General features: G+C 46.9%; 1 protein-coding gene across 1 annotated transcript; it reads right to left on the bottom strand.

Moving 5' to 3' along the window:
- Nucleotides 1-3,765: 3,765 nt before the first annotated feature.
- RNASEK (ribonuclease K) lies at nucleotides 3,766-19,189 on the bottom strand. Its single transcript, XM_082254908.1, has 3 exons — nucleotides 19,053-19,189; nucleotides 4,391-4,473; nucleotides 3,766-4,296 (listed from the first exon to the last, which is right to left on the bottom strand). The coding sequence occupies exons 1-3, from the start codon at nucleotides 19,128-19,130 to the stop codon at nucleotides 4,152-4,154; spliced, it is 306 nt and encodes a 101-aa protein (XP_082111034.1). The 5' UTR covers nucleotides 19,131-19,189; the 3' UTR covers nucleotides 3,766-4,151.
- Between the last annotated feature and the right edge of the window lie 1,894 nt (nucleotides 19,190-21,083).

The following is a 21,083-nucleotide window of genomic DNA, read 5'->3' as shown; positions in this document are numbered from 1 at the left end:
GAATCTAGGAGCCAGTTTTTATCCTTTGCGCATGCCGAATGACCGGCTACCATACAAACGGGCCAAATGGTGGCGAGTTTTTATTGAACCGGCTGATGGTGTGATGGGCAGTGGCTCATTTGGAAAGACAGTGCAGCAAGGTGGGGGGCGATAGGAGATCCAGTAACTCATGCCACCTTAGGCCCCTTTCATACGGGCACCTCCGCTAAGTGGAATCCGCTTGCTCAGCGGGGACAAGACACCTCTTGCAGTGCAGCCCAGGTCGCTATTGCGACCTGGCAGCCAAGGTTTTTCGAGCCCTGCTCTACAGGTCATCTCCATTTCATTACTGTATGTGACCTTTATATTAACCCCTTCACCTCCCCTTTGCATGACTTGCACATCTAATGGATCTAATGCACCATTACCAAGTTCAAAATACCATCAGTATTTTTGTTAGATGTCAATGCCTGCCTCCAAACACCTGCAAAAAAACGCCTGAAAAAACACCTGAAAACGATACGCTCAGGTGTGAATGGAGCCTAAGGCTCCATTCACACCTAAGCGAATCATTTTCAGACGTTTTTCCAGCCTTTTTTCGCAGGTGTTTGGAGGCAGGCATTGACATCTAACAAAAACGCTTGTAATCTGCCAAAAAAGAAGCATGGAATTTGAACCAGAAAGCAGTGTGATTCCTGTCCAAATCACATGCGGATTCCCGCACCGCTTCTCTGTGAACCCAGGTTTGTCATAGTGATTTCAGCCTGGGTTCACACAGGAGTGGTGGGGAAACGGCATGTGATTTGGACAGGAATCGCACTGGGTTCCTGCTCAAATCTCATGCGATTCTTTGCAGTGCGATTTGTGCCTATTCATTTTGTATGGGCTCAAATTGCATCGCAAAGTATCGGTACTCGGTATCAGCGAGTACTTGACCGAAAATATCGGTCATTGTACTTGCCGATAAAAAAAATTATAGTGGTGCAATCCTACCCCTCGCTTACTCTATCCAAAATTGGGAGGAAAAAAATGTGCAGAGCGTGCATGAAGCTATGGCTAGAGAGAGAGAGATGAGGGCGCCCTGGTGGGGGTAGATGACCAGGCCTGAGGAGCGGTAAGGAGATGGCACTTCAGAGAGAGATCTGGTGGGGGTAGATGACCAGGCCTGAGGAACGGTGAGGAGATGGAACTTCAGAGAGAGAGATCTGGTGGGGGTGGATGACCAGGCCTGAGGAGCGGTAAGGAGATGGCACTTCAGAGAGATCTGGTGGGGGTGGATGACCAGGCCTGAGGAGCGGTAAGGAGATGGCACTTCAGAGAGAGATCTGGTGGGGGTGGATGACCAGGCCTGAGGAGCGGTAAGGAGATGGCACTTCAGAGAGAGATCTGGGGGGGGTGGATGACCAGGCCTGAGGAGCGGTAAGGAGATGGCACTTCACAGAGATCTGGTGGGGGTGGATGACCAGGCCTGAGGAGCGGTAAGGAGATGGCACTTCAGAGAGAGATCTGGTGGGGGTGGATGACCAGGCCTGAGGAACGGTGAGGAGATGGAACTTCAGAGAGAGAGAGATCTGGTGGGGGTGGATGACCAGGCCTGAGGAACGGTGAGATGGCACTTCAAAGAGAGAGATCTGGTGGGGGTGGATGACCAGGCCTGAGGAGCGGTAAGGAGATGGCACTTCACAGAGAGATCTGGTGGGGGTGAATGACCAGGCCTGAGGAGCGGTAAGGAGATGGCACTTCAGAGAGAGATCTGGTGGGGGTGGATGACCAGGCCTGAGGAGCGGTAAGGAGATGGCACTTTAGAGAGAGAGAGAGAGAGATCGGGTGGGGGTGGATGACCAGGCCTGAGGAGCGGTAAGGAGATGGCACTTCAGAGAGAGAGAGAGAGAGATCTGGTGGGGGTGGATGACCAGGCCTGAGGAGCGGTAAGGAGATGGCACTTCAGAGAGAGAGATCTGGTGGGGGTGGATGACCAGGCTTGAGGAGTGGTGAGGAGATGGCACTTCAGAGAGAGAGATCTGGTGGGGGTGGATGCCAGGCCTGAGGAGCGGTAAGGAGATGGCACTTCAGAGAGAGAGAGATCTGGTGGGGGTAAATGACCAGGCCTGAGGAGCGGTAAGGAGATGGCACTTCAAAGAGAGAGATCTGGTGGGGGTGGATGCCAGGCCTGAGTAGCAGTGAGGAGATGGAACTTCAGTGAGAAGCAACTCTGAAAGATCATGAAGACGAGAGAAAGGCGCCTCTAAGTGCAATATTAAAAAGGTTTATTTGGAGCACAAGGTATTAAAACCAATTACAAGATTGTGGTTAGAAATAGGAATATCATGGTAAGTCCTCAATTTGCTGCTCAACTGGACACTGAGGCCAAGGAGACACCGCTGCATCTGCCATCCAGATAACCGATCCACCATACAGACAAGGTCTGACGAAGGAGCCGCACATGCTCCGAAACACGTTACCGCCCTCATCTGATGCCACATCAGCCGTGTGTGTTCCAGTGTATTTCCGGAACCCGGGCCGCCTCTTCGCTCCTGCACATCTTCCAGGAATCTGACAGCTGCTGGACATCTCTCTCCATTCTCCCCCCGCAGATAGATGAAGGACCAGCCACTTGAGGACTTTCCATGATTTGCCTATTTTTATACACAATCTTGTGTTTTAACCCCTTGTGCTCAAAATAAACCTTTTAATATTGCACTTAGAGGCGCCCTTCTCTCTTCTTCATGTGCATGAAGCCAACAACCTGGTCAAAATATTTGATGCATGCGTTAGGGTGTGATTTATCTACGGGAAGCTGGGATTTAGGCCCCTTTTACACTTGTAGGACCTGAAGGCCACGCGACTTTGACACAATGCCTGTGTAATTAAGAGGTCTATGGACCTCAAGTCGCTTTAAGTCGGACCAATATAGTGCAGGGACTTGATAAAGGAAAAGGAATTGGCAGCACTCCAGGTTGAGTCAAAATCCAGATTTATTGACTGGACATCCAAATATGACAATCGTGACAACGTAGAAGCTTTTCACACACTGACTGTGTGCTTAATCATTATGTTTAAGCACACAGTCAGTGTGTGAAACGCGTCTACCTTGTCACGATTGTCATATTTGGATGTCCATTCAATAAATCTGGATTTTGACTCAACCTGGAGTGCTGCCAATGCCTTTTCCTTTATCAAGTTTTCACGGAGGCGAGCCGGGACATGCACCGGTGTGAGTCATCAGGCAGTCACACCACCTTGAGCAGTGAGTTCTTGTCTTTTCTAGTGCAGGGACTACTTTGAAGTTGCAGAGATATGAATGGTAGTGATTGGAAATCATGGGGTACATCGCACAAGTGTGAAAGGGACCTTCGGTGGAGTTTCGCTGTGTAATAACTATGAAGACGAAGATCACACAACTCGTTACTTTATTTAACAATCACTTCATAAATAACACATCCCAGAAGAAGAAGGTGCAGGGGTAAGGAGGAGATGTCTCCGCTGGTCCCAGTGTATCACATAAATATACAATTATCAAGTCAAGGTTTTCATTGCTCAGGTAAGTTGGTGATGTAAGAGAGTATCACCCAAGGTGGAGTCTCCAGAACGGATGGACTCCCTCCCGATGTCACCCAATACAGACAACAATGTACAGTCTCTAAAGTGTGACTGGCAGGATTGTAGATGGTTTTGGATAAAATACAGAACTATAATTCATCGAAAGCATGAAGACAGGATTCTTGGCGCTGGTCAGCAGGGGCTTCAGATTGTATTTCACTGAAATGCTCGGCAGGAGGGTGCCAGGGAAGATGATTTTTTATTTAATGGTCAAGTCCACCCTGAACAGAATTTGAAGACTGATAGAGTGAGTCACCGACTGGCTTCTAAACATTAAGATCTTCTGGGTTCTCAGCCTTTGCTGCTATAAAGGTTAGCATGGGAGTCTCACTCCTCACAAGTGGCTACAGCAAGTGAGTGGGCCTAAGAACTCAGCAGATCTCATCATACGAAGCCGGTGTGCGATTCAGTCCACCGGTACCAAATGTTAGATTTGGGTGGACTGACCCTTTAGGTATACATGAGGGTGATGTAATCTGTACAGGTCTGTGCTTTGTGGTCCTCAGAGTGAGCCGATGAGTGGTCTGGGGGGGTTACAGAAGGGAGACGACCGTGACAGCGGGCCGGCATGCTCAGCGAACCATGTACTCCTTCCTTTTGTTCAGCCGCACCTGGCAGAAGGACCAGCCGCCCACCACCACGTAGATGGCTGCGGCGATGAAGCAGTTATAAGAGACTTGCTCGTACAGGGCGTACATCTTCTTGGGAGGGGTTGGGCTGTAAGGGAGGATCAAAAGGGCAGATTAATCACAACTGTACAAAAGTAACTTTTCTGTTTAATTGCTCAGACATGGGGACATTGCATACTTACTCCTCGAAGAGATCACTTTCTTGGAATGGGACGTCCTCAATGAGAACGGCTGAATGGATGTTAAAGAAAATTCCCAACAGGACCTGGAATATAAAAGCATTTTCATAGGTCAGTGATGGCAAAACATAAAAAATTCTAAGCAAGCGGACAGGAGACAGTCAGCTTTAACTAGTTGACCATTTGCCGACCGCGCTATAGCTGAATAACCGCTACAGCGCGGGCATCCAGTTCTGGGAGGGACTACCCCCCCCTTCAAAATCACACCCCCCATGTGCCCGCTGCAGCGCACTCTGATCACTGTGTTCCTTCCACAGTTGATTACAGGTCGGGGTAAAGGGCCAATCACAGCTGATCCCAAGTAAACAGACTCTCCTGTTATCAGAATTCCTTTCCTCATTCGCTGTCTCCTCAGCGCCACCACACCAGTGCTACCTCCTCAGCGCAGCCACACCAGTGCTACCTCCTCAGCGCAGCCACACCAGTGCTACCTCCTCAGCGCAGCCGCCACACCAGCTCAACCACACCATTAAAAGGAAAAAAAATTATTTGCAAACTTAAAAAAAAAAAAAAAAAACACAGTGGTGATTAACCCCTTCCCGCAAAATCGCGTACCTGTACGTCAGTTTGAGGAAGTGGTTGTACCAGTGATATGCGGCTGTAGGCATGCATCACCCCGGTACCATTTTTGTTTTTTAGAGCGGACAATTGGCTTTTATGTGATAAAAACCGATGCGGCTAAGCAGCTGCTTGGCTGTCATCACAAGCAGCAGGAAGGGACACCCACCCCCTCTCTCCTGCCACTCTGCCCGGGTCTCCCATGCCCCCGGAATCGATCGGGTCTCTGATGTAGAAACCCGGAAGCAAAGTCACATCACTTCTGGTTTACTCTGCAACCAACGGCGCTGTTTTAAAAAATCCAAAGTATTCAAAAACGCAGATCCTGGCGTTTTAAATACTTTGAAGTGCAGAGGAGGGGTTTGGGGTCTTTTAGACCCCCGATTCCTCAATGGAGAACCTGTCACTGCCTATCACTGTCACATGGGATATTTACATTCCTTGTGACAGCAATAAAAGTGATTTTTCTTTTTTTTTTTTAACCACTTGCCGACTGCCGTACGACTATATACTGCAGCATTCAGCCTCTCCCGGGCAAAGTGACGTAGGGGTACGTCAATCGCCCACGAGCCTCTAGGGGGCGCGCTCCCGCTCATTCCCTGACATCCCCACGCGTGTGACCGGCGGCTCCGATGTCCACCAGCCACTCGCGATCTCCCTCAGGAGAGGGAGAAAGACAGATGGCTGATGTAAACAGTAAATAGTGGGAGGAGCATAACCCTATAGTCTATGATTAAGCAGAGCTGCAGCTGTCCATGAACTTCAGAGAAAAGGATTTTACGGTAAGTTCTTACAAAAATCCAGTTATTTTTCTGGATTTTTATTTGTTTTATAACAGAAAGTATTGTTTTTTTATTTTTGAAAATTTTTGGGATTTTTTCGTTTCTATAATAAAAAATAAATTATCCAGTGGTGATCAAATACCACCAAAATAAATCTATTGTAAATCATAGAAAGTGTGGCGCTTGCATACTTAACCAGTTCAGCTCTAGAACCTTTATTTACAAATCGGAAGGCTTATGTGGGTTTTGTTCAGCGCGGCGGCACTGACCCCCCCGTTCCCGGGCTTTCCGCTCCTACCGGAGCCTGGGAAAAACAACCGCCATCTACGGGAGAGAGATCACTACGAGACCAATTCACCATTTCCTGGCCAGTACAGCCGGGGGAAACATCTAACCAAGCCGATCTGTGCTTTATTAGATGGTGTGAAGGGCAGGGGAGACATTAGGGGTCTATTAGACCCCTAATGTCTCCATAAAGAGTACCTGTCACCTGCCCAATGCCATCACATAGGGGTTTATTAACCACTCCTGATATAGCAATCAAGTAAAAATAAAACAAAAGAAAAAAAACGTAAAATATAATTAATTAAAAAGGTAAAAAATAAATAAATAATAATTGCTGAAACCCCCACTCCCCTGCACACCTGTGCAAATGCAAGCCCAGGATCTGCTCGCATATATGAACTGCGGTTGTGCCACACGTGTGGCATATCGCTGCACACCTCAGAGTGACAACAATAATTTGATGAGCTGCAAAGACTTTAAAGAGGAACTCCAGGCAACTATAAAAAAAAGTCAGCAGCTACAAAAAGTGTAGCTGCTGACTTTGGGAAAAAAAAAAAAAATAGCGACTCACCTGTCCTATGGACCGGCATTGAGCTCACCACAGCCGTCTTCTTCCTCCGTCCTCCCTCAGCTGCTCCGGCATCTTCACTATGGGCACCCGGCGGTGATAGCTTGCAGCTTCGAAGCCGGGCACCCACTGCGCATGTGCGAGTCACGCGGCGCATCCTGTATTGGTGGATGCAGTGTTCCGGGACCTGTCACTGTCCCAGAAGACTGCAGGGGGGAGGGAGGAAGCTGCGGTGCTGGGGACGGAAGTGGGAGCAGGTACCTGTCCAAATCGGGTACCCCCACCCCAAAAGTGCCATCTGTGCATGAGGAGCAGGGAACAAGTCCATATAGCGGAACTTCCCCTTATGGGTGGAGTTCTGCTTTAAGTGCCGTACACATTATAGCGATGTCAGACATCACATGCGATTCGCACCGCACTGCAAATCACATGCAATGTGTGTGCGATGGGAATTCAGCCATACAGATTGTATGGCTGAATTCACAATCGCATTCGGACCAAAGTAGCACAGGACCCTTTTTCTGGTCCGTACCAGAATCGGATTGCATGGGTGTTCACACCTATGCGATCCGATTCATGTCCGAACTGACAGTTCCAGCTGTGATATGCAAACTAATCTGGGGGGTGTCATTAACTTTGTATTGACACTCTCAGTGATTCGCATATGGCAGTGTGATCTGCCTCCGAGTCGGGTCCAATGCGGGAACCCGGAGTTCCCGCATCGCACCAATGAGAACTGGCACATAACTTCACTTATGGTGATTTTTAGGTACCATAGTTTTTGGTGATAGCGCAGGCGCACGCAAATTTTAAGACATGGAATGTTTGGTATCCATTTACTCAATGAAACCTCATCTTTTATATTTTAACCAAAAAATGGGTTTATATGGTGTGTTTTTGCACAAAACTTCATTTTATAATTTTTTTTTCCTGAAAATTTGTGTTTAATAAACAATTGTGCAAATATCATGCGACACGAAAATTTGCAACTATCGTCTTTTTATTCTACAAGGCCTCTGCTTTCAGAAAATAATAGAATGTTCTGGGGGTTTGTCATTTTATAGCCAAAAATTAAGATTTTTACACGTGTGAGACAAATCAAGAAAATTGCTCTGGAGTGGAACTGGCTTTTGATCAAAGTAGGTTGCCCTTGGATGGAACTGGCTATTGATCAATGTAGGTTGCCTTTGGATGGATCTGGGTATTGGTCAATGTAGGTTGCCTTTGGATGGAACTGGGTACTGATCAATGTAGGTTGCCCTTGGATGGAACTGGGTATTGATCAATGTAGGTTCCCCTTGGATGGAACTGGGCATTGGTCAATGTAGGTTGCCCTTGGATGGAACTGGCTATTGATCAATGTAGGTTGCCCTTGGATGGAACTGGCTATTGATCAATGTAGGTTGCCCTTGGATGGAACTGGGTATTGGTCAATGTAGGTTGCCTTTGGATGGATCTGGGTATTGGTCAATGTAGGTTGCCCTTGGATGGAACTGGGTACTGATCAATGTAGGTTCCCCTTGGATGGAACTGGGTACTGATCAATGTAGGTTCCCCTTGGATGGAACTGGGCATTGGTCAATGTAGGTTGCCCTTGGATGGAACTGGGTATTGGTCAATGTAGGTTGCCTTTGGATGGATCTGGGTATTGGTCAATGTAGGTTGCCCTTGGATGGAACTGGGTACTGATCAATGTAGGTTGCCTTTGGATGGAACTGGCTATTGGTCAATGTAGGTTGCCTTTGGATGGAACTGGGTACTGATCAATGTAGGTTGCCTTTGGATGGAACTGGGTACTGATCAATGTAGGTTGCCTTTGGATGGAACTGGGTATTGGTCAATGTAGGTTGCCCTTGGATGGAACTGGGTATTGATCAATGTAGGTCGCCCTTGGATGGAACTGGGTATTGGTCAATGTAGGTTGCCCTTGGATGGAACTGGGTATTGATCAATGTAGGTTGCCCTTGGATGGAACGGGGTATTGATCAATGTAGGTTGCCCTTGGATGGAACGGGGTATTGATCAATGTAGGTTCCCCTTGGATGGAACTGGGTATTGGTCAATGTAGGTCGCCCTTGGATGGAACTGGGTATTGATCAATGTAGGTCGCCCTTGGATGGAACTGGGTATTGGTCAATGTAGGTTGCCCTTGGATGGAACTGGGTATTGATCAATGTAGGTCGCCCTTGGATGGAACGGGGTATTGATCAATGTAGGTTGCCCTTGGATGGAACGGGGTATTGATCAATGTAGGTTCCCCTTGGATGGAACTGGGTATTGGTCAATGTAGGTCGCCCTTGGATGGAACTGGGTATTGGTCAATGTAGGTTGCCCTTGGATGGAACTGGGTATTGGTCAATGTAGGTTGCCCTTGGATGGAACTGGGTATTGGTCAATGTAGGTTGCCCTTGGATGGAACTGGGTATTGATCAATGTAGGTTGCCCTTGGATGGAACGGGGTATTGATCAATGTAGGTTGCCCTTGGATGGAACGGGGTATTGATCAATGTAGGTTCGGTTGCCCTTGGATGGATTCCTCCTTCAATAAGACAAGTGACAGGCAGTTGATGTTTTGGGTACAACGTTCTTTCCCTGATAAACCGCACCGCTGTGCTCTCCTACCGGTCCCAACTAGAGCATGGCACCCCCACCCTGTGTGTGACCGGCAGGCGGTGTTTATGTGTACACACAGGCTGCTTACTGTATACACAACTACACCCCCCCCCCTCCCCCATAACACTGTGTTTCTAACCAACATACGCCAAATAACCCCTTCCTGACAAATCAGCAAGCCGACCCAACCCCAAAAACAAAACCTTTATATACTGAAGCTTACCAGGCCGCATTCCTTTTCCTATTTCTGGTTTTTATTCTCTTATTAAATCGGCCAGTAACACCTACCCTCCTAAGGTGACAACACTCACTCACTGTGCTGTATGGAGGACAAAGTGTTGTCACTAGGTGTGCACCAATGGATCGTCTGAAAATTGGGTGATCTGCATTTTGCCAATAGAAAAAAAAAGGTGCTGATAAAGTCCGGTGAAAAACACATGTGATTTTCCCGTTTATGGCGTTTTTTCATAGGTCAATTTGACTCAAAAACTGCATCAAAAACGCAACACAGGTACATTCTTGATGCGTTTTCAATGAGGTGCGTTTTTGGTTTAACTGACCAAATATGCACCCAAAATCTGAAAAACAGGAGTAGAATAAAAAAAGGTGCAGATAAGGTTGGCAAAAAACACGTGCGATTTTGCCATTACTGGTGCTTTTTCATTGGTCATATGACTCAAAAACCACATCAAAAAGGCAACACAGGTAAGTTTTTGATGCGTTTTTTCAATGAGGTGCGTTTTTGGTTTAACTGACCAAAAATGCACCAAAAATCCGGTAAACAGTAGAAAAAAAAAGGTGCTGATAAAGGCCAGCGCAAAACACATGCGATTTACCCCATTTATGATGCTATTTTATAGGTCATTTGACTCAAAAACTATCAAAAACGCACAGGTATGTTTCTGATGTGTTCTCAATGAGAAGATGCATTTTTGGTTTAACTGACCAAATATGCACCACAAATCCGGTAAGCAGGAGTAAAAAAAAAAAAAGGTGCCAATAAAGCGATTTTGCCATTACTGGTGCTTTTTCACAGGTCATCCGACTCAAAAACAATATCAAAAACGCAACACAGGTACGTTTTTGATGCATTTTCATTGAGGTGCATTTTTGGTTTAACAGCCCAAATATGCACCAAAAAGCAGTCCCCATTCACATCGGATCGACTTGTCATGCGATTTGCCTATTGCCGGCAATGGCATTGTTCAAATCGGTGCAACGCCGACTTTGGGGTGCCGCACCGATTTGAAAAAGTAATTCCTGTGCTACTCTTTGGTGATCTCGGGTGCGACTTGCAAATACTTCACACTGGTCTGTTGCTGTGTTGAGCCCCCATTTATTATTTTATTTATTTCAGGTTCTTATATAGCGTTGTCAATTTATGCAGCGCTTTACATATACATTGTACATTCACATCAGTCCCTGCCCTCAAGGAGCTTACAATCTAAGGTCCCTAACTCACATTCATACATACACAGTAGGGCCAATTTTTATACAGGATCCAATTAACCTACCAGCATGTCTTTGGAGTGTGGGAGGAAACCGGAGTGCCCGGAGGAAACCCACACAGGTACAGGGACAACATGCAAACTCCAGGCAGGTAGTGTCGTGGTTGGGATTCGAACCAGTGACCCTCTTGCTGCTAGGTGAAAGTGCTAACCACTACACCGCCCCATTTACATTGCGACTTTGAAATCGTGCAACTTGATCTAAAAATCGCACAACTTCAAAGCCGCATGCCAGTGCAACTTAGAAGACATCTGTGTATGAAGCCGCAAAATGTCTTCTAAGTCGCACTGGCATGCGATTTCAGATGGAGTTTTACGATTTCAAAGCCGCAATGTGAATGGGGGCTCAACACAGCAACAGACCAATGTGAAGACATTCATAGAATATAAAGGGTGCATTTTTGTTGAGTTTTTTTTTTTTTTTTAATTTAACATAAAAGCGTTTTAATGTGAAAGCAGCCTATTGGCTGAAAAGTTGCAGGTAATGGCCATAAATAAACCCATATTTATTTAAATTCTGATAATAAACAAGTCAAATAGAATTCAACTCCATATTAAAAAACATTTTTTTAAAAAAATGTCAGTTTCTATTTCAGTTTTAGGCCATGGGCATCCTGAATTTTCAGTTTCCACTTAAAATCTTCATTTCAGTTCACGGCTAGTTGTCATCCTAATCTGATCTCCTGATTAGACTACAAACACCTCCCTCCTCTCAGCCTCATTAACATACAGTCATTGGGAAGGTTATTGATATCCTTGGAGATATCGGTTCAGAGCACAGGAGCGCTGGATTTCTGGCAGGACTGACCGGTATCTCTGTACTGGTAGAGGACGCCCCCATCCTAAAAGAAAAGGAAACTCTGGGCTCGTTCACACGTGCGGGAAGGATAGCGACCCACGCTCGGATCACTTTTCAAAGGCAGCGAGGAGGTGATGTCACTTCCTGATTTAATCCAAATATTGCTTTACCACCACGCTGCGACTGCATGCATTGCAGCACCGCCCGAGGAAAGTGACATGCTTTTTAAATATCTGTACCTCTGTGATCAATGGTATGTTAGTGTTTAAGCAGGTTGTCAGGGGGCGGTAAAACTTTAGCTCAAGTGCCTGCTATTACTTTCCCCTGGCTGTGAACGAAGCCTAATAACATCTGTCACATCTAAGGCTCGATTCTCACCTGCACAATGCATGCTGGGGTGTGTGTCACAGGAAAGCCCATTCACTTAAACGGCCTCCCCCACAGGCAACACCGGCCTCCCATACAGGCGGCAACACCGGCCTCCCATACAGGCGGCAACAACGGCCTCCCCCACAGGCGGCAACAACGGCCTCCCCCACAGGCGGCAACAACGGCCTCCCCCACAGGCGGCAACAACGGCCTCCCCCACAGGCGGCAACAACGGCCTCCCCCACAGGCGGCAACAACGGCCTCCCCCACAGGCGGCAACAACGGCCTCCCCCACAGGCGGCAACAACGGCCTCCCCCCTACAGGCGGCAACAACGGCCTCCCCCCTACAGGCGGCAACAACGGCCTCCCCCCTACAGGCGGCAACAACGGCCTCCCCCCTACAGGCGGCAACAACGGCCTCCCCCCTACAGGCGGCAACAACGGCCTCCCCCCTACAGGCGGCAACAACGGCCTCCCCCCTACAGGCGGCAACAACGGCCTCCCCCCTACAGGCGGCAACAACGGCCTCCCCCCTACAGGCAACAACGGCCTCCCCCCTACAGGCAACAACGGCCTCCCCCACAGGCAACAACGGCCTCCCCCACAGGCAACAACGGCCTCCCCCACAGGCAACAACGGCCTCCCCTACAGGCAATGAATGCGCCAAATCTAACTCAAGTACCTTCTTCCACCACTGATCCAAGTGCATTTGTATTTTACTGCGTTTGCAACAAAACGCAGGACAGCTGCCCACGTTTTGGGTGCCATTAAGAAATAATGGGCAACAACTAAACCAATCCAGGTGGATTCACCATACATCAGCCCCTCCTATGTACCATTGGCTGGCAGTCCGATCGGTGATGGTCTTAGTCCATCCAATCAAGCTCCACATCCATACATCCAGAAAACAGAGGCTGACCGCACTCCAAAAGTCAGAAATCCAAACTTTATGTAGTAAAAGCCACAATACTATGACATCACAGTTCCCAAATGCAAGATGGCAGCAGATGTTACCGAGTTTCACACAGCTAGCGCCTAATGCAGAGGTCTTTAAATTATGGTCCTCCAGTTGTACAGTAAACTACAATTCCCATCATGCATAGCCATGTCTGTGAATGTCAGAGTTTTACAATGCCTCATGGGATGTGTAGTCCCGCAACAGCTGGAGGGCCGTAGTTTGAGGATCTCTGGCCTAATGAGTTAAAGCAAAGTTCCACCCAAAAGTGGAACTTCCGCTTATATGGTTCCTCCCCTCCGGTGCTACATTTTGCTCCTTTCAGGGGGGGGGGTACCTGTTTATGATAGGTACCTTTCCCCACTTCCAGGAGACAGCACTGCAGCCCCCCCCCCCTCCTCCTTCCTCTGCCGCCAGGCCAATTAGAAAGTGCAGCGCAGTGCAGGGTTTCCTTAGCCTGAATGACGGCGGCAGCACCCGAGATCCGATACAAAAATCGGCTTTGGGTGCCGACATCACGGGCTCCATGGACAGGTAAGTTCTAATATTTAAAAAGTCAGCAGCTACAGTATTTGTAGCTGCTGACTTTCAATTTTTTTTCCTGGGGGGCGGAACTCCTCTTTAAAATTAGGCACTAGCTGCATGAAACGCGTTAACATCTGCTGCCATCTTACATTTGGGAACTGGTGTCATCGTAATTTAGATTTTTTTAAGATAAAGTTTGGATTTCTCCGACTGATGCAGCCAACCTCTGTTTTCTGGATGTATGGACTAATAAATAGTCTAAGAAACAAGGGCATTGTGCCGCGTTTTCAGCATGTTCCCCCCCCCCCCCCCCCCGTGTTTCTGGAACACCTCGGTGTGAATGCAGCCTTAAGCCTCATACACACTAGTAGTTTTTTTTTTTTTTTTTCATTCAACTCAGCAGGGCTGAAGGAAAAAACCTGACCGCTCAGGAGGAGCTGCTGTACTAAATCTAATGTTAGTACAGCAATCCCCCCCCACTGTGCTATCGTGTTCCGACAGGGGGGAAACAGCCCCCCACCCCCACCTAAACACTCTAGTCCAGGGGTCTCCAAACTATGGCCCTCCAGTTGTTCAGGAACTACAATTCCCATCATGCCTAGTCCTGTCTGTGAATGTCAGAGTTTTACAATGCCTCATGGGACGTGTAGTTCCACAACAGCTGGAGGGCCGTAGTTTGAGGATCCCTGCTCTAGTCAGTACTCCCAGCCACTGGCAATGGCAGACATTTTTCAGTCTTGCCCCTTCGACCCCCAACCAACCCCAGCACACGCGGGCCGAATGTCTGCTGGTTTCTATTGAACCGGCCGATGCCGCCTGATATTCGGCCCGTGTGCGCTAGGCTTTAGGATTGGTAAATTGCAATATGTTACATTTTTGTTCTTGGTATCAGATACCCTCTAACTGAAATCCTTCATGTGTATATTCTTGGGCAACAACGTTCTCAATGCCAGTAAGCCTGGGGGTCACCCTAGGGACGCACCGATATTTCACCATGATTATGCCGTGTTTATGGTGCGGTTTTCATAGGTCACGTGACAAATACCAAATGCAATGCGGGTGCCTTTTCAATGCATTTCAATGTGAAGTTGCATTCTTGGTGCGATTTTTTAAACGAACCAAATATGCACCAAAACGCATCAATGGAAGCACAATGAACCAGTGTAAGGATAGAAGTAGAATTTAAAGGGATGCATTTTTCTTGAGTTTTTTTTATGCAAAAGGGCTTCAAAAAACGCTCAGTGCAAAAGCAGCCAAATCAGCCAAAAAGGTGCCAATAAAGGCAGAAAATAAATTGATATTAATTTTAATTCATAATAAAAAGTCAAATACAATAAAACAGGGCTCGACAAATCCGCTTAGAATCTAGGAGCCAGCTAAAAAAGTTATGAGGCAGTCCTTTTAAATCTGCTGCCCAGCACCCAGAACTGCATGCCTGGGGAGTCAGGCAAAAAGAATTGCTCCCGCCTGGTGCCAAGTACTAAAAAAAAAAAAGAAAATTGAAAATTAAAAAGGAAAAAAAAAATTGGCACTGATGAGGCTACACTGACGGTCAGCACTGATGGGCACTGACGGGCAGCACTGATATTGTGGTACTGATAAGATGCACTCCCAATCAAGCCCAGCTATCAACCTGGGAAGATGTCAGAGGTGGGTGGGCAGCGAGAGCAAGCTGCGCTCATCACAGCACCGTCCACCAGAGGGCACCGGTTTGCACATAGGAGCGTGGATGCCACTCCAGCAGGCTACAAAGCCGCGGCCTCAATTATCGGCCAGCCCAACCCTAATCCTCGCACCGGCGGGTGGGCCACATGGGAGGATCTCGACCACTGCTGCGGAGTAACCCAGGCGCCAGGACGTGATTTCCAGTCGCCATTGCGACCTGGGTTTTGTTGAGGCCTGTAATAAAATTATATAAAAAAATAAAAATAAATCTATTATATATATATATATATATATATATATATATATATATATATATAAAAATCTAATATATATATATATATATATATATATATATATATATATATATACACACACACACACATATTTTTTTTTTTAAAAAAACTGTACATTTGGGTTTCAGCCAAACGCATCCTGAATTTTCATTTTGGTGCAGCACTAGTTCACACTATTGTGTGTGGTTGTGGGTATGGGAATCGCACCCGTTACCGCACCCAAAACACGTGGGACTGCCATTCTTTCCTAATGGCACCCCCACACATCTAAAATCGCAGCAGCTTGCAGGTGTGGAAACCAAAACCGCACCAAAAGCACCTTCCAATTTCCCCGTCGCTTTAAAAACGATGCAAGAACTCTTTTCCTGCATGAGGCACAGTAATACATGTAAAGAAATGGGCTGCTGTACCCACACAAACACAGCTTGCAGAGCCGCAATAGCGTAACCCAGGCCTAAGGACTCACTCACATGTGCAGCTATACTTTCGTCTCTAAAAAAGCAATCCATGGTAGATCACTCTTTGGAGGGGGTTTGTCAAGCTGTGAGGAGGGAATACGTTACTTCAATCCTCAAAATGCCAACCCAGCCACAGTTGTGGGGCGGCTGCGTCATTGGCCCATTGACTTGAATAGGTGGCTTTTGGTGGAAGTTTCCCCTGCGGAAACCGGCGTGCCTTTTTATTTATTCCACAAGCCCAGGTACAGCCATGATTGGCTGCATCGCTGTGTTTAAGTGGGTGGTTGGTAAAACTGTGGCTCGACCACCTGGTTTTACCACCACCCATGTAAATGAGCCCAAAGGGAGTGAAGATGGAGAGGATTTAGACAACATGGCTTTGTAGGATGGGATGGTCTCCGCTGCAGGAACAGCCAGTGACAGCAAAGTGTACAATGTGTGTCAGTGCAGGGATTGTCCACGGGTTGTATGAACCTAGGTGACATCCCTTCCCTGAAACCATCATTACCAGCTTCCACCCAAGGCTTCTCACACAGGTACCTTGCTCTATAATAGACTATTTAATCACAGCCCAGGACAAGGACACATCTAATACTCGGAGTAATTATAGGTTTCAGAGTCTGCAATCTTCATTGCAGAGATTTTGGGGAAGTTATTGGGGGTCACATGACGGCTCTGGATGGAAAAGGGAAGTGGGCATGAAATGACAGAATGATTCACTTCCCCCGACACCCTCCAATACAATACGGGACCAGACTGAGGGGACTATAAACTACACAAGACCCGGCTATACCAAATATTCACCCCCCTCCCCCACCAATCTATATCCTCGCTTTCACGCTTCACAAGCCAAAAAACGTGCAAAAAAAATAAAAGTGGATTTCAGTACAGAATCACCTGCACTTTTTCACACCTTTTGGTGCGTTAGTCAGGCAGCAAAACTGGGAATCTGCTAACCACGTTTGGGGTGCCATTAAGAACGGCGCCCAAATGTGCATTTCGTGTTTTGCTGCGATTTTGTGACCTGGAAACGTAGGGAGAATCACCCCATCCTGCCTGCGATTTCAGATACGTGAATGGAGGGGCCTTACCTTGGGGTAGAACTAAAGTCTCATCTTCAGAAACTGCGAGCCGGCTCCTTACTACAAAGTCTCTTCTGCAGCAACATCAACCTGACTGCCTGCAGTCTTCCCTGCGATGTGCAAACCCAGATCACTTTACAGTGCGGCACAGCGCCTGTGTGACTGCAGTCCTGCGCATGCGTGGGAGTAACCTCATTCCATACTGACCAATGAAGATGGCCACAGCCCGGCACCAGGAAGGAGCTGGCGGCAGGTGAGACGTCAAATCATTGAAGGGGAGGGTTGGGGAGACCGACATCCCCGTATATAACTGTATGTACAGGGACTGAGTCGAGAGAGAGATATCGAGAGAGAGAGATATCGAGAGAGAGAGAGATATCGAGAGAGAGAGAGATATCGAGAGAGAGAGAGATATCGAGAGAGAGAGAGATATCGAGAGAGAGAGAGATATCGAGAGAGAGAGAGATATCGAGAGAGAGAGAGATATCGAGAGAGAGAGAGAGAGAGATATCGAGAGAGAGAGAGAGAGAGATATCGAGAGAGAGAGAGAGAGAGATATCGAGAGAGAGAGAGAGAGAGAGAGATATCGAGAGAGAGAGAGAGAGAGAGATATCGAGAGAGAGAGAGAGAGAGATATCGAGAGAGAGAGAGAGACAGAGAGATGTCGAGAGAGAGATATCGAGAGAGAGAGAGACAGAGAGATGTCGAGAGAGAGATAGAGATGTCGAGAGAGAGAGAGATGTCGAGAGAGAGAGAGAGAGAGAGAGAGAGAGAGAGAGAGAGATCGAGAGAGAGAGATATCGAGAGAGAGAGAGAGAGAGAGAGAGATATCGAGAGAGAGAGAGAGAGATGTCGAGAGAGAGAGAGAGAGAGAGATGTCGAGAGAGAGAGAGAGAGAGAGATGTCGAGAGAGAGAGAGAGAGAGAGAGATGTCGAGAGAGAGAGAGAGAGAGAGATGTCGAGAGATATCGAGATATCGAGATGTCGAGAGATATCGAGATGTCGAGAGAGAGAGAGAGAGAGATATCGAGAGAGAGAGAGAGAGAGAGATATCGAGAGAGAGAGAGAGAGAGAGAGAGAGAGAGATATCGAGAGAGAGAGAGAGAGAGAGAGAGAGATATCGAGAGAGAGAGAGAGAGAGAGAGAGAGAGAGATATCGAGAGAGAGAGAGATATCGAGAGAGAGAGAGAGATATCGAGAGAGAGAGAGATATATCGAGAGAGAGAGAGATATATCGAGAGAGAGAGAGATATATCGAGAGAGAGAGAGAGAGAGATATCGAGAGAGAGAGAGAGAGAGATATCGAGAGAGAGAGATATCGAGAGAGAGAGAGAGATATCGAGAGAGAGAGAGAGATATCGAGAGAGAGAGAGAGAGATATCGAGAGAGAGAGAGAGAGATATCGAGAGAGAGAGAGAGAGATATCGAGAGAGAGAGAGAGAGATATCGAGAGAGAGAGAGAGAGATATCGAGAGAGAGAGAGAGAGATATCGAGAGAGAGAGAGAGAGATATCGAGAGAGAGATATCGAGAGAGAGATATCGAGAGAGAGATATCGAGAGAGAGAGAGAGATATCGAGAGAGAGATATCGAGAGAGAGATATCGAGAGAGAGATATCGAGAGAGAGATATCGAGAGAGAGAGAGAGAGATATCGAGAGAGAGAGAGAGAGAGAGAGAGAGAGAGAGAGAACCCCCCTCATGTACTGTATACACTCATACAAGTCAAGTCTCTCAAGATATATATACCAAAATATACAGAGATCAGACTATATATATATATATACATACACACACACACACATAGATCAGACCATGTATGTATAATATATATTTATATAAAATCTATACACAAACTCAGACCCTATATATGCACTCACTCAGTGATCAGACTATATATATACATATACACACACATACTATAATGAGCAGGGCCCTCTGATTATTACTGTAGTAGAATGTAATGTATTTGTACTGTCTGTCTACCCTCATGTTGTAAAGCGCTGCACAATCTGTCAATGTTGTATAAATCCTGTATAATTATATATATATATATACACACTCAGAGATCAGACCCCTCCATATACACTGTACTGAGATATAGAAAGCCCCCTCCCCCAGCACACAGGAAGTCCCCGCTCCTTACCAGCATAATCACCCCCCACACACTGAGGACGATCCCGCAGGCGGCCAGCTTGGGCCCGCAGCACAGAAGAGAAGCCATGACACCGACCTCTCACACCGATCCCAGGGACTACACTGAGAGCACCTACTGCCGCAGTCACACCGGTCAGCTGACTCGGGCCGCGCCCTCATTGGCTGGAGGAGACGGAAGAAGGGCGGCGGTCCTAGAACTCCATGATGAGTGAGGGCAAAAAAAAAAAAAAAAGATTAGTGTGAGGAGGTGATCACATGACAGTCAGTCAGGTACCGCATGACCGAAATGATTAGAGGGGGGAGGGGAGGGGTGTAGAATGAGTGCAGTCACAGGGGGAGAGCCCCGTACTCTCTCCTCTGGGGATTGGAGGAGGAGGAGGCAACTTAAAGGATAACTCTACCTGAGAATACATTACCTTGCACCCAAAACATTGTCAGGAAGGTAGCAGAGGTTAATCAATTACATTCTGTGCTCTGTTATCTTCAGGTATAAGACCCCGGATGCATACTTGCCAACTGTCCCTTTTTTCCTGGGACAGTCCCTGCAAATAGAAGCCTGTCCCAGGTCATTTATATTGTCCCTGGAAGTGCCTGTTAACCGGTTGCCGACCGCCGCACGACTATATACTGCAGCAGTCAGCCCCGGCCAGGCAGAGTGACGTAGGGGAACGTCACTCGCCTGTCACTGACTTGTGAGCCAATTGCGGACGGACGGGCGCACGCCTCGTTCACTGACAAGTCAGTGCGTGTGACCAGCGGACCCGATCGTCCACCGGTCACTCACGATTGCTCCGGTGAAGGGAGAAAGGCGGAGCGTCTTATGTAAACAAGCCGCCTGTCATTCTCCCTGGTGTAAAAATGGAGATCAGACGGTTCTACTATGTAGGACCGTTGATCTCTGTTTTTACACCAATAGCAATGTCCCTATACAGTTAGAAACACGCCCCTAGGACACACTTAACCCCTCCCTCTCCAATACAGTTAACCCCTTCCCTGCCAGTGTCATTTTACAGTAACAGTGCATATATATAGCACTGATTACTGCAGTAATATCACTGGTACCCCCAAAAAGTGTCAAAAATGTCAGTCAAGGGTCCGATCTGTCTGCCACAATGTCACAGTACCGCAAAAAAAAAAAATCGCAGATCGCCGCCATTACGCGTTAAAAAAAAAACCCACCAAAAATGACAAAAATCTTTCCCTTTGTTAGTAAACGCGATAACGTTTGCGCAAAGCAATCAAAATACGCTTTTTGCGATTTTTTTTTTACCAAACATATGTAGCATAAAACAAATTGGCCGAAAATGTTAAAAAATTTTGATTTTTACATTTTTTTTGGGGAATTTCATATAAAAAAAATGTGAAAAATATTGTTATTTTTGCAAAATTGACGCTCTTTTTTTGTTTATAGCGCATGATCAAAAAAATCGCACAGGTGATCAAATACCACCAAAAGAAAGCTCTGTTTGTGGGAAAAAAAGGACGTCAAATTTATTTAGGTACAGCGTCGTACGACCGCGCAATTGTCCATTAAAGTCACGCAGTGCCGAATCGCAAAATACCCCCTGGTCTTTTAGCAGCCAAATCCTCCGGGGCTTAAGTGGTTAATCGGGCTGCCCATAAATGTTACGCAGAAGTAGTGCAGCTGAATGAGAGAATTATTCCAAATCTGCTACTGTGGCCTTAAATTTGAAATTCCCTTTTCTAATTTCCTGTAATTCTCTCTTTATTGAGTAGACTCTATAATCTGATAAATAGGTGAGATTAATTATGCAGAGTGGGCGGAGCTTCAGTGAAGTGGGTGTGGTAATTGAGAGCTATGCTGCAAAGTGCCCCTGGATTTTTTTTTTTTTTAAATGTTGGCAACTATGCAGATGTATCATTAAAGAGAACCGCTCACCAAAAACACCATCACATTGGGGAGTTTTGTTCTCTATAATGATGAAAAATAAAAATCCCAGGGATGAAATGAGTGTAGGCCCCCAATCACACCAGTGCAGCTTTGAAATTGCGCTACTTC

This window comes from Pelophylax lessonae (assembly GCF_965119305.1).
Source record: "Pelophylax lessonae genome assembly, chromosome: 4".
Taxonomy (NCBI): domain Eukaryota; kingdom Metazoa; phylum Chordata; class Amphibia; order Anura; family Ranidae; genus Pelophylax; species Pelophylax lessonae.
Note: the sequence above shows the minus strand (reverse complement) of the source record. Positions and strands in the feature narration are given on the sequence as shown.

Coding starts and splice junctions, on each gene's coding strand:
- RNASEK (XM_082254908.1), bottom strand. CDS start 19,130: ATGGCTTCTCTTCTGTGCTGCGGGCCCAAGCTGGCCGCCTGCGGGATC. Junction 4,474..19,052: donor TGTGGGGGGTGATTATGCTG/GTAAGGAGCGGG, acceptor TTTATATTCCAG/GTCCTGTTGGGAATTTTCTT. Junction 4,297..4,390: donor GAAAGTGATCTCTTCGAGGA/GTAAGTATGCAA, acceptor CCTCCCTTACAG/CCCAACCCCTCCCAAGAAGA.